The 12,927-nt window shown below is 64.9% G+C and overlaps 1 protein-coding gene across 5 annotated transcripts in view; it reads right to left on the bottom strand.

The window, feature by feature from the left end:
- Window positions 1-3,344: 3,344 nt before the first annotated feature.
- BRSK2 (BR serine/threonine kinase 2) overlaps window positions 3,345-12,927 on the bottom strand; it is a 64,951-nt gene continuing 55,368 nt past the window's right edge. For 2 of the 5 annotated variants that reach the window (XM_025355860.1, XM_025355862.1), the window contains exons 16-20: window positions 11,469-11,592; window positions 9,576-9,756; window positions 9,417-9,506; window positions 9,043-9,137; window positions 3,345-5,087 (exon numbers count right to left, since the gene is read on the bottom strand). In XM_025355860.1, coding sequence (XP_025211645.1) covers window positions 9,052-9,137; window positions 9,417-9,506; window positions 9,576-9,756; window positions 11,469-11,592 — 481 coding nt within the window. In that variant the 3' untranslated portion in view covers window positions 3,345-5,087; window positions 9,043-9,051. Of the gene's footprint in view, window positions 5,088-5,368; window positions 5,593-6,834; window positions 6,883-9,042; window positions 9,138-9,416; window positions 9,507-9,575; window positions 9,757-11,468; window positions 11,593-12,927 lie in introns of those variants that run through there. The other 3 variants (XM_025355861.1, XM_025355859.1, XM_025355863.1) reach the window with 3 other exon arrangements.

The following is a 12,927-nucleotide window of genomic DNA, read 5'->3' as shown; positions in this document are numbered from 1 at the left end:
CCCTTCTGCCTCAGCCTCCCAAAGTGCTGGACCAGCACACCCAGCCAGACTTTCCTTGAGAACAGGAATGTCTGCGACTGGCATTCCGCGTCTGTTCTCCGGTTGTATTTTGGGAGCAGGTAACTGGTTTTCTAGCTTTTGGGGTCCACAGATGGAGCGGAAACTGCCCCTGGGTGGAAGGCCCAGAGTGTCACCCATACCTGATCAGGGTGGCTTAGAGGGTGCGACGTGGGACTTGTAAACTGATGAGCTGAACGTGAGGTTTGGGACGGGACTGGGTGCCGTGTTCGGTGGAGACTGTTGGGGCCGCGAGGGGAGGGATGCATTCGCACGTGGCATGGGTGTGAAGCAGGGGGAGCGGGAGGGTACTGTGGTCGGCCTAAGACATCCCTCACCACTGGCTAGTCCTGTGGAAGTGAACGTGCCCCCCGGCAGCAAAGGGGAATGAAAGCAGCAATGGGATTAAGGCAGTCAGCTGACCTTGAGAGGCAGAGGTGGTCTAGGTCCAGTGAGAGCACGCGGCCTTCATCGTGGAAGCTGGACGCAGGCTGGGCGCGCAGGACACAGCTGTGAGGAGGCTCCACCCACGCTCCTGGCTGCGAAGGTGGAGACCCCGGGCCCCAGGATGCAGGTGGCCACAGGTCCTCCCCTGGAGCCTCCGGGAGGAGCACACCTTGATTCTAGACCAGGCAGACCCCCTTGAGTGAGACCTGCCCAGTCCTTGACTCTGGGACTGTGAGGTACTGGTGTTTTAAGCTTCTTAGTTTGCAATAACTTAACTATGGCGGTGATAGGAAACCACAGGAGACGATGCATCTACCTAACAGGCCAAGGTGTTCTTACAGGGTCCTAGGGGCAGGTGCACAAGAGGGCCCAACCCCCCGGCATGAGACCCACAGCGTAGTCTCCCGGGCCCGTCTGGCCACGAACGTGGCTCCCCGGGTCGTGTTCCCTGCACGTCTGTCAGCCCTGCCCACTCTCCAGCAGGCCCCGCTGCCTGGAAGGTCGCGCTGTCTCTCCCTTCTGTTGCCGGCTGCCTCCTCTCTGGCTCTCTGCGGACCCCGACCCCTTGCCGTATCACACCGAGAGACCTGGGTTGGTGGCGGGGAGTTGGGGTGGGAGGGGGAGAAGTCACTGGAGCGAGTGGGGAGGCACTGGACTTAGGGCAGAGGGCCTGGGCACCACACCACTGGAGGGAGGGAGGAAGGCAGGACGGGTTGGCAGGGCCAGGCCACTTGTGGTGAGCTCCCTGGCAGGGGATGGGAGCAGGGCAGCTGGAACGCCCCACCCTGGAGCCGGCACACGGGCGTCGGCCTCCTCCTGCAAGCTCTGAGGCTTTGTAACACGAGGAGTCGTTTCATCTTACAGCTTAGGAGGCCGGGGCTCTGTGCCTCTGCCCTCAGCTGACTGGGAACAGCCCAGCGCAGGCTCTCCACAGAGCAGAGCCAGGCCAGGACTGCTGTGTGCAGGGCCCCTCCCTGGAGCAGCCACCTCCTGCCTGCTGGGGCCACGTCCTGTGCGGGAGGCGAGTCAGACTCATCCCCACCACCCACCTGCCATGCCATGGGTGGGCTCACCAGTAGGCTCATTCAGCAGGGCCCCAGCTCGCAGGCCAGGCCGTGGCAGGCTCTGACCCCAGATGTGCCACCTGAGAACTGAGGACCAGGACTGCGAAGCTGTCCTCTAGGTGGGCAGACCGACCACCACATCCTTTTTCAATCTCCATCTTAATTTCTTCATAGAAATGATGTGAGGACCGACTGGTGTAAAGCGAGACTAGTGTCTGCCACATCAGAAGTCCTGCCATATTTGTTTTCATTTTTTATAGAAATACCAGCAGATTCTGGCTTAGCTCGCTTTGGGTTCTGTTACTTAACAACCAAGAGAGCTTGGTGTCAGAAGTGGGACTGCAGGACACAGCCCCTTCCTGAGCAGACTGGGGAGCTGGCAGGGTTCTTGACAGACTGTTTCCTTTTGGGCCTCCGGTCGTGTGCCTGAGAAGGCTGGCTTCTCACCGTGAATGTTGAGAGGAGGACCAGGAGTGTGTGTGTCAGCCACTCAGAGAAGCAGGTGCAGGACCACAGGTCAGGAAGGCTTCCGGTCTGGGGCCGGCAGCCTGTGACCACACAGACTGTCCTTGCTTCGCTGAACTGTAGCAGCCAAATTCCTTTCCTCAGCCTGTTTCTTAAGGTAAAATGAGCCGGGAAACTGGATAATCCAGGGATTGGAATGGAGTCTGATTCCCTGGGCCCCTCCCAAGTGCCTTCTCTTCGGGGTACCCACCTCCTGTGAGCTCGCCACTTGGCAGTCCAGGATCAAACGGGATGGCTCAGCTTCCCTCCGTGTCCCGGGCTCTGAGTGGAGCCCCAAGCTAGCTAAGCCTGACAGACATGGTGACCCCCTGGCTCCCTCCAGAGAGATGGGTACAGGCACAGCTTGAAGTTCAGGGCAGTGGCTCTCGCTTGGGGGTGATTCTGTCCCCTACCAGGAGACTCATGGCAATGTCTGGGAATGTTTTGTCACAGTGGAGGTGGGACAGCTACTAGCTTCTGTTGGACTGAGACCAGGGATGTGGCCCCCACCCCATCGTCATCCCACCGCAGCCGCCGTGTGCTTAGCACCTGCTCCAATGATAAACAGCTGGGTGCAGTCCGGCCATGCCCGAGTCCTTCACACGGGAGGGGAGTGTGCGTGGGCGTGCGCCTCCCAGGGCAGCTCTGTGGATGCCGCAGTCTGCCTGGACCCTCCTGAGACCTGCTCCTGGCCTCCTCCAGGCTGCGGTGGACTCCCAGCCACTGGCCTCATACAGCATGGGCCCGGACTCGCCCTTCGGCTTCGGCGGCGGCAGAGGGGCAGCTGGGCCAGGGCGTCGTGCCAGTGGAGCCCACGGCCCTGGCTGCCTTCTGTGGCAGGCATGCCTGGGACCATCCCCGCTCTAGCTCCCGGGGCTGTGCTCAGCCTGGGCCCCTCACTCCCAAGGCTGGGTCATGGCACCCTATCCGGCCTCTTCCCAAGTGAGGAGCGGGAAGGCGGCTCATTCTCCAGGAAAAGGCCCAGGCCTGGGGTGGCCCATGCAGGCCTTGTAGTGGCAGAGGTGCCATGTAAAGAGCACTCCGCCCCGGCCCTGGCCCTCAACGGGAGCCCGCCTCAGGCTGGGGCAGCCTCAGGGGATCGGAAGTGACCTCTGACCCTGGCTGCCCGGACCCTCGCCCTCTTCAGCTGGGCAGAGGGTAGCTGCGTTCACACTGGCGCAGCCCAGGGGCTGCAAGTGGGGAACAGGAAGCTGTCCCGGGCTGTCCCAGAGCCCTGCGCGCGCGCCCTGCCCGGAGGAAGACCTGCGTCGCTGTCTTTGCGGAAGGGATTTATTGTTCCGAGCTGCAGTCGCTCACAGTTACGACAGGGGTACACTGCGGGGGCTCGCCCATTTCCGTGGCGCCTGCTGGAGTCCGCGCGTGTCTGAAGCACAAGAGGGGAAGGCGAGCAAGAGGCGTTGTGCTTCGTGTCCTCGATCTCCGTGGAGAGCCCCTTCCCGCCTGGGCCGCCTGGCGTTTGCTGTCCTAGGCGTTTGCTTTTGTTCTTACGTCTAGAAATCCCAGCCTGTGGCAGAGGTCTCACGTCAACAGAAGCGTTAAAATGTATACACGAGGTGGGTGGGAGGCAGGGCAGGCACTGAAGCAGACAGACTCCACGGCAGAGGCATGCATCAGACCCGCCGCCCCCCGTGGCCGCTGCATCCGGGCTGTGCCCGCCTGGGAGGGCCGGGCACGTGGGCAGAAGGGAACGCAGAAGCTGGAGCTGGGGTGAAGCACGGCGGTGGGCACTGGGCAGGGGGGCCTGCAGCCCCCTCCAGGCCACACCCTGGGCCTCGCTCTGCACAGAACGCCCAGCGGAGGAGCGCCACCGACTCTTTCTGTCCTTTTTTTTTCAACTTTTTAAAATTTTAATAAGAAAAGCCCCACGTGCCCCTGCCGTCCTGTGTGTGGGGAGGGCCAGCTGGGGGCCTTCCTCCTACCCCTTCACCCTTGGACACAAAACCAAGATCGCCCCAGCCTGGGTCTCGACAGAGGGGCGCTGGCGCTGCCGTCCGCTACGAGACGCTGCCCCTCTGCCCCGAGCCCCCACAGGTGGAGCTGCTTCTCCGCAGAGAAACGGAACCCGTGACAGAGCGAACCGCACCATCTTAGATGTGTGTGTAGAAAGAACCGGGAGCAAGGGACTGAAACACAAAACCTGGCCCTGTCCCAGCGGCGCCCCCACCCCCACACCCTTTTCCAAAAACCACCAAGAAAAAAAAGTTTATAAAAATATCTTGCAGGAATTCTTTAAAGTTTACAGTAGCTCACCAGCTGCCCCGCGCCCCACCAGCTCTGTCCTCAGAGGGCGCCCTGGCCCCAGACCCCACCCCGCCCGAGACGGGCAGACGGCAGGGGATGCGGCCGCCGCCCTTCCCTGAACAGAGGTGTAGAGAATCCATAAATTAAAACAGCAAATAAATAACACTGATCCCAGCCCAGCGACCTGGCCTGCTGGGAAGGCTCTGGCGCCCTAGGGTCTCTCTGTTTCCACCTCAGCCAGGGAGGAGTGCCAGAGCCCACAGCCACCCCAGATGAGGCAAGGGAGGTGCAGGTGAGACGAGAGGGCGGGAGGCAGCCTGAGGAGGCCAAGACTACACGGAGGCGGAGGCGGCACGGCCAGGGAGGCGGGGCATGGGCCGCGAGGCGCGAGGAGGCCTCCAGGTGCGGCGTGGAGGCGGTGGACGGGGTGGACGGGGTCTGTTCCTGTGGCTACTTTGCCCACCGGGGGTCCCGGCCCCAGAAGGCCGCCAGGCAGGCTGTTCTTGCTGAGGGGTCAGGTGACCGGGAGTCCGGGTCGGCCGGGCTGGAGGAGGCTCCCCCGAGCCTGGCCCTCCTCCCACGGGCCGTGCGGAGCTGAGGCGAGGAGCTGCCGCGGGGTGGACGGGGCGCTGGGCTGGGCCTCGCTGCCTGGCAGCAACAGCAGGAGCGGAGGGAGGGCGGGTCCGCAGCAGCTGCCTTCGGTCACAGAGGATGGCCTCGTGGAGGTGACATGTTAACTTTTCGGGATAATTCCTGGTATCAGAGTGGAAACAAGCGACGCTGTCAGAGACAGGCAGAGACAGAGACAGGAGAGAGAAAAGAAAGACAGACAGAGACAGGAGAGAGGAAACAGAGCGGGCGCGGTTGGCACAGCCCGCAGGCCGGCCCCGGCGCCCCTTTCCTTTCCTCCCAGGCTCTGAGAACAGTCTGGATGGACGGGCGGCGCGGCCGCGGGTCCACTTGGGGCAGGACGGGCGGCGGGCGGCAAGGCAGCCGCTGTCAGTGCTGTGCTGGGGGGGGGGAGGCTAGTGTGTCTAAGGCTGCTCGCGGCGGGCGGCGGGCGGGCCCATGTTGGCCGTGTCCTTGCCCGTTGGGTACTCGGCGTCCCCTCCGGGGCCAGGGCCAGCGGCCGCGGAGTCACCGAGTGGGCCGTGGGCACTCCGCTTGGCGGGCGTGCTGGGGGCCTGGGCCGCCTGCCCGTTCTTCTCGTCTGAAAAAAGTTGTTTAATTACGTCAAAGAAGTTACTCAATGGGCTGCCTGGGTACACAGAACAGAGACAAAAAACAAAACAAAAGAAAAGAAAAAAGAACAAAAAAGGGGGAGAGAAAGAGGAAGGGAGGGAAGGAGAGAGAAAGAGAACAAACAAACAAATGAACAAAGGGGCCTCGACGAGGGAGAGAACCCAGAGATGAGGCTGAGATGGGGCGGAGCGGAGCCGGCGGGCGGCAAGCGGGGTGGGCAGGTGGCAGCCGGCAGGGGCCCTGCACGCTGCGGGGCTGTGCGGTGGGGGAGCTGTGCGCCGTGGGGCCAGGAGCTTAGGACCCCAGTGCCTCCGAGCTGTTGCGCAGGACCCAGGGCTCCTTTGGCGAAGTGAGGCGCGGGTCAGGTGGTGAGACCCCTCCCTCCCTCCCCACCAAGGCCTGGCCCGGAAGGCCTTGCACCGCCCCCTTGCCTCCCCACCTCACAGCCGTGAGGGACAGCCCACCCCACTCCGGAGATGACAGCGTCAAGACAAGGGCCTGCTGGGAGCTCTGCAGCCTCGCAGGACCCTGGGGGCAGCTGCTGGCCCCACTGTGTGAGGCCCAGTGGAAGACAGGGAGAGGGCGTGCCCACCACACCTCCCCAGAGAGGCCTGAAGCCCGACTCCTGACCAGCTTGGACACAGTTCAGCAGCAGACAGACAGATGGACAGATGAGTGGACAGGCATGGAGGGGGTGGGTGTGGGAGGCAGGCTGGGGGTCTGGGGACAGGCAGCTAGAGTCGTGTCCCGGGTCCCTGGGAGGGGGGCAGTCCTGAGGACAGGGGCGGAAATGGGGAGCCCACCCTTCTTGGGGCCCTGCGCTCACTGCCCAGGTGTGCCGATGGAGGCACGTCAACCCCACTTCCTAAGCCTAACCACCACCTGAATCCTGAGCTCCCTGCCAGGCACAGCCTCCAGTGGACAGAGGGTTGGGCACCTAGGCCACAGCCTGCACCATTGGGACCAGTGGGACCCTCACTGGCTTCAGGCCTTGGGAGCCCCTTCCTGGGCCTGCCCCGATCCTAGGGCCTGGCAGAGGTGGGTCTGGCCAGGAGCCCCGCCTGGGCCCACTGTGGTAGGGGAGCGACCTGGGCTGCTCCCGGTAGCGGATGGGCCGGGACATCTGGGCTGCTGGTTGCCTACGTCTATCTTACACAGGGAAGCCGAGACAGCTGGGGCGGCGGGTTGGCCAGAGCGGGCTGAGGGTGAGCGGTGGAGTGGCAGGCGGAGGCGCCATGTGAGCGTGGGGGATTCTTACCACATTTGGAAAGCCGCCCCGTCATCATTTCCATACAGTTAGTGGTGTCTGGAGCACAGAATGGAGAGAGGAGGGAGGGAGTGAGTGAAAGGCCGCCCCGCGCCTTCCGACTGGCTGGACGCCCACAGCCTTGATGGGCAGGGGGCAGAGCCAGGAGCGGGTGGGGCCCCGGAGGTAAGGGGGAGGGATTGGGTGGGGCCAGAGCCAGAGGGGGTGGGGCCTAGAAGGGGCAGTGCAGGGGGCAGGGCCTGGAGTGAGGTGGGGCTGCGGGGGCGGGAAACAAGGCGGAGCCACCTGGGCAGCCGCGGGTCCTCCAGCAGCCTGAGCCTGAGCCTGGATATGGCTGGTGCCCTGGGTGGGCCTGGCAACCTCCCATGGGCTGACAACCCTGCCCTGGCCGTGACCTGCGTCGGTCACTATGCATCCTCACTGTGCCACTCGGCAGCTCCAGGACCCTGTGGCTTCCAGCTGCCCCTCAACTCAAGGCAGGCACCCTCTTTCTCAACCCTCTCCCCTGCTGCTGGGCCTGGGGATGTTGGTGCTGCCAGGACTGGGGTGGGAGCAAGGCCCTGGGAGGAGCTGCTCCCTCGAGGCCCTCTCTGGCGCCTGCAGAGGGTGGACACATGCCCTGGTCTGCGTGTGCCTGCTCACTGGGGGCTCTGAGCCCCCCTCCTCGGCCGGGCTGGGGTCTCCAGGAGGGTGGGCAGTGCCTGAGGAGGCCCCCTGCTGGCTAGACACCTTCCACATGTCCTTGGAGCTGGGCTCACTGGACAAAAGCGTCCAATGTTGGGGGGGGGGGGCAGGGCTGGGTGTAGCGAGATCATGGGGACAGGCTGGGCCCCTCAAGTCCAAAGGCAGACAGATGGGGCCCAGAATAGGCCCCCGAGAGCCTCTGCAATGGGCTCCACTGAGGTCAGGGTCCAGGGCAGGAATGGAGAGGGGCTGGGAGTTGGCTCGGTGGGGAGTGGTATGTGCTGACAGGCAGGACCACACTTTGCAGGGCCACACTTTGCAGGGCCAGGCTGGGGGAGCTCTGCCCACAGCCCACACAGGAGCAGCCTGAGGCATCCATGTGGCTGCTCAGGTGCAGGGACACCCTGGGCAGCACCCGGGGCCCATTTCTGCTTGCCCTCCTGGACAAGCCGGTCCGTCCCTGGCCTTGGTGGCTGCCCTGTCATTCCCTGGCCTTGGTTTCCCTTCCTAAGATGAAGGCTTTCAAGGCTCAGCGAGCCAGAAGCTGCTGCTGGCCGATGGCACAGCCTCCACTGTAGGGCAGAGCCACATGTATCTGCGGGGCTGAGCACCTGGAACCCTGCTCCTCCTTGCCTGCTGTGCCAGCCTGGCTCCCAAAATTAGGAGAAGGGGGCAACTCCTCCACCCACTGGGGCTTCGGTTAGGGCCAGGGCTGTTAGGGACCTCAGCCCCCAGCCCGCAGTGGGGTGAAGCACACTCTGGGGGGGGCTCCCACAGGTGATGGAATGAGGATGGAATGAGGATGACGGGGAGTGGGGTGGGGGCCCTCTATGGCCTCCAGGACCCCACACGGAAACACAGGAGGTGACCTAGCACACCACAGAGCTGCAGAGATGCAGGCCAGGAGAGGGGCCCCCCAGGGTCCAGCCGGGCGCTCCCCCCACATGACGCCCAGCACTCCCACGCCACACCGCTGTTGAGAGGCGCGCCCACACACCCTTGCTGGCAGACCAGGCCCATGCATGTGCCCAGTGCTCTGCCCTGCCCCCACCACACGTGGGCCCAAGGGAGCGGGGTGAGCCAAGTGGCATGGACCCTTGGGCTCCTGGCCCCTGGTGGTTCCAGGCTGGGGTGACCCTCCCCTGCACAAGCCCCTGAGGCTGTGGTGAAGCCCCAGCTCTGGCTGGGCTCAAGCCCCTCTGCCCTGCTGGAGGCATGACCCTGGGCTGTCAGGAAGTATGGAGAGATAAGTCACAGCCCATGAGGCAGCCCGCGGCCCGCCTAGGGTGCCATGGCGGGGAGCCTCGAGGGCAGGGCCTTGTCACTGCTCTCCCAGGGCCTGTGCGGGCTGCCCTGTGTCTGGCTCCCTAGCAGATGGGCCGCCCGGGGCATGCTTGGCCTGTCCAGGGCCGAGACCTGTGGGTGGGCATGGAGGGCCCTGCTCAGGACCAGCCTGGCTCCGCCGAGGACCTGCCCGCAGCCCCTCCCCGCCCCAGCACAGGCTGGGCGCCTTACCTGCCAGCGTCAGAGGCTACTCTCGTAGCTGGTGGCCACCTTCTGGCCCTTAAGCCCAGCACCCCAGCTTAGTCCTGGCGCTGGTGGGGGGGGTTCTACAGTGGACAAGAGGCGCCTTTCAGTGTGGTGCGGCCGCGCCCTATGTCCCTGGCGTGCAGAGGCGAGGCGGGGGGTCCCGCCGGGCCGGGGGGGGCCCTGCTCCCTGAGGGGCGCAGCCACAGCTTGGGGCAGGAAGGTGGGGGCATCCGTCAAGAGGGGCCAGGAGGCTGGGCCAGGAGGCTGCGCCAGGGCTCTCAGGCCTCCCGTCCACGCAGCACCAGCTGGCCACGCCCCACTCGCAGGCTGCAGGTTGGCCGGAGCTGAGCCCGCCTCACCTGACAAGTGCTGGGCCGCGGGGGGGTCGTGTGTGCTCAGCAGCTGGGCCTGGATGGTCTCCACCACCCTCTTGAAGCGGCGGCTGGGGCCTAGGGGAGACAGGGGGTTACGCCCTGGACAGGCCTGGGCCCGGAGCCGCCCCGGGGGCGCCAGCTCACCTGAGAGCAGGGTGAAGGTGACGGAGTAGATGCCGTTCTCCTTCTGCGCCTCCCCTCCCTCCGTGTAGGTGATATCCACCTGGAACTTGACAGGCTTCTGGAACACGGCTGGCCCCCCCGTGGCCTTGTACTCGGCCCGGAAGCTCGTCTGGGAGATGACGCTGTGGCTGAGGCTGGGGATCTGTGCAGAGGGAGCAGGGTGAGCGCGGCTGGCCTGGCAGGTCCCACCCTGGCCCTCTGGGGAGGCAGCCCTGGGGCGAGCCAGCCCCACCGCGCACACGTTGTGAGCACCCAGGCACCTCTGCTTCCACATCTGAGGGGCACAGCGCGGGTGGAGACGGTCGGAGCAGGGAGAGGGCCGTTTCCAGCCCCCACCCTCCAAAGCTTTGGTCCCCTTAGCGGGGGCGGCTGAACCCCTGCCGTGGACTTTTCTCACGCGGCCACAGCACAGGACGGCCAGGACCTCACAGAGGAGCCTTACGGGCAAAGATGGAGGTGAGAGGTGACCCTGCAGCCTGAGGTGGGGTCCGAGGTGGAGCTGAGTGGGAGGTGGGGAGTCTGGGAGCTGTCACTGAGAGGGAGGTGCCAGGGCAGGGCTGGGGCCGTGCCCTCCTGCTGGGGCTGTGCCCTTCTGCTGGGGCTTCCTGGGACTCCCACTGCTTGCAGGACTTACGGTGCTGGGCACTGGCTGTGTGGGCTCCACAGTACCGAGGGGCAGCTGCAGGAAGCAGAACTCAGGGCCACCCAGCGCATGGGGCCCAGGCTGGCACACGGCCGCCTTACTGGGGCTGGCATGGGGAGGGGCTGAGGCCACCACTGAGTCTGAGGTTGGCTGTGGCAACCGGGGGCAGCATGAAGGGATGTGGTGAGGGAGGAGGCCCAAAGAAGTGAGCAGCCTGTGGGGACGGGGACGCTGAGGGTCCCCGAGGCCGGGGTCCAAGTGCAGCCTGAGGCCTGCCCAGCGCTGGGCTTTCCTGGCCCTGGAGCCTTCTGCAGGGGCTCCAAGCTGTCCCCACAGCGCTAAGGGAACCTCAGCTGCAGCCAGGGCAGCAGCGGCCTGAGTGCCTGGGGGCAGAGCGTCAGGTGGGGTGGAGGCCAGCCCCCAGCTAGAGCTGCCACAGGGAGCCACAGCTTGATCTTGCCAAGATCCTGGGGCCTGGGCGTAGTGAGCACAGAGCAGGACGGCAGCCCTGGGGAGGCAGGCGGGGGAGGTGGGGGCAGCCCCTGTGATGCCTCAGCACTGGCTGCAGTACAGGGTGGGGCAGGGCCGACAAGGAAGGGGCCTCCTGATGGGACTGGGTGCTGGAGTCCTGGCAATGAAACTTCTCTATTTGAGGCTTGAGGGGCTTTTCTGCTCCTCCTAACCCAAAGATGCCCAGCAGAGACAAACGAAGCCCACCCAAGACCCTGAGCGCGGTCACTGTGAGAGCCACCCGGCCTCCGAGGGCAGGGTGAGACCAGGGAAACCGAGATACCTGAGGCCTGGGGGTGAGAGCCCCACGGGTCCCTGGGGTCACGGCCTCACAAGGGCTTCTCCCTAAGTCTCATGGAAACGTTCCCCTCTGAGGCCCACCCAGCTGGAGCCTTCCTTCTGCCCCACGTGCCAGCTGCCCAGGCCCGCCCAGCACACATCTAGGGCTGCTGGGGACCAGTGAGCAAGGCCCTGACTCCCTCTACAGGCCAAGTGCCCCAGACGGGCAGGGACCCTCCCTCGGAATGCTGGGCGGGAGACAGCGCCTGTCCAGTGAAGGCAGCCAGGCCGGCCCACAGCTGAGTGGACGTCCGTGCTGTGTGTGTGGACGTGTCCCGTCTAAGTGAAGAGCCTGATTCTCAGGGCTGGGCGGCGTGGGGTTGGGAGGGCTGCCCGCCTCCCCTGGCGCCCTGTGGCCTCACCGACAGGAAGGCATGCACGATGTCAGCCTTGATGGAGCTCAGAGGTTTGTCTTTGATGACCACGAAGATCTGCTCCTCCTTCTCCAGGCTGATGAAGTTCCCAAACCAGGACTTCTTGGCCAGCCTGGGCAGCGGGAGACAGAGGCTGTGAGGACTGAGGCGTGGTACTGTCCACACCCCTGCCTCCCTCGAACCTGGGGCTGGAACAGTGGAATCCTCAATTCCTGCGTGATGGACACGGCCGTCTCCGCAGTGCCCACGGCCCTGACCCCAGCGCCCTAACCCTGGCCCGTATGCCCTGACCATCACCGTTAGCAACGCCAGCCCTGACCATAACCTTTATCCAAGCCCTAATGCCCTAACCCTGGCCCATGGCCCAGCCAGGTTCCATGGCCCTAACTGGCCCCTCTTGGTTCCCTAAGAGTTGTGTCCGGGCAGCACTCGCTGAAGCCCCCACTGGGAAGGAAAGGGGAGGGAGTGGGTGGCCCCTGCCCCTGGCCTTGCTTCTCCGTTTCTGGCTAAGCCCTAGTCAGGTGCCCAGTGGCCTCCTGGCTGAGGTGCCCAGCCTGGAGCTGGGAAAACCAGGGAGCTGTACGTAGGCAGTGGCAGGACAGGTACGGCACAGACACCGGGAGCTGCGTGCCCTCCCACCAGACAGGGCGGCCTCAGCACCCCTGGGGCTGCCCTCCTGTGTTTAGCACGTGTGGCCATGTGGCTTCCCTGTGGCTCCAGCCTGGCAGGGCTGGTCCCTACCCTGTAGAGCAGACATCGCTTCCAGACCTCTGAGGCTGGCTGGGGAAGGGTGGTTCAGGGCTTGCCAGAGCCACGCAGACCCTGGCTCCCAGATGCCACCACGGTGGGTGGTCCCCACCCCGGGCTAGGGCAGTGCTGCTAACCTCATGACTGGCAGGCCTGACTGACATCACTTCCTCTGCTGGACGCAGGGCCCAGTGACAACGGCTGGCACCACCCACCTGCCCAGCCCGCCTAGCTGCCCCACACCCCTCCCTACCCCTGGCCCGGCTGCCGACCTGCCACTCGCTCCCAAGTCTGGGAATGTCCCTCCACAGGTGAGCCCTCCTCACCAAGGCCCCTGTGAGAGGTGGCTCAAGTTGGGCTCCTGAAGTCACCTGTGCCACCCACCCCCAGGAGCAGGCGGGGCCTACAACTCGCTTCCAACAGGAGAGCGGGGAGGCGCTTGAGGCCACAGAAGGCTGCTGCTGTCTTGCTGGCAGGCTCACCCCAACGTGCAGAGGCCCTCTGCTCTCCAGCTCGAGGGCACCCGAACCCCACCCACCAGTGAGGGAGCCAGGAAGCCCAGTCGTGAGGACCACGGCCAGGGGCGCCTCTAGCACAGCCCCTGAGACTCTCAGGCAGAGCGCACGGGGTGGCTGTTCGCGGTGGTGGCTCGCACTGCCAGCATCCCATGCGGCTGCTGCCTGGAGGTGGAACCAGGTGC

The sequence above is a fragment of the Theropithecus gelada genome, chromosome 14 (genome assembly GCF_003255815.1).
Source record: "Theropithecus gelada isolate Dixy chromosome 14, Tgel_1.0, whole genome shotgun sequence".
NCBI lineage: Eukaryota > Metazoa > Chordata > Mammalia > Primates > Cercopithecidae > Theropithecus > Theropithecus gelada.
The sequence above is the reverse complement of the archived record's forward strand: the minus strand, read 5'-3'. Positions and strand labels throughout refer to the sequence as shown.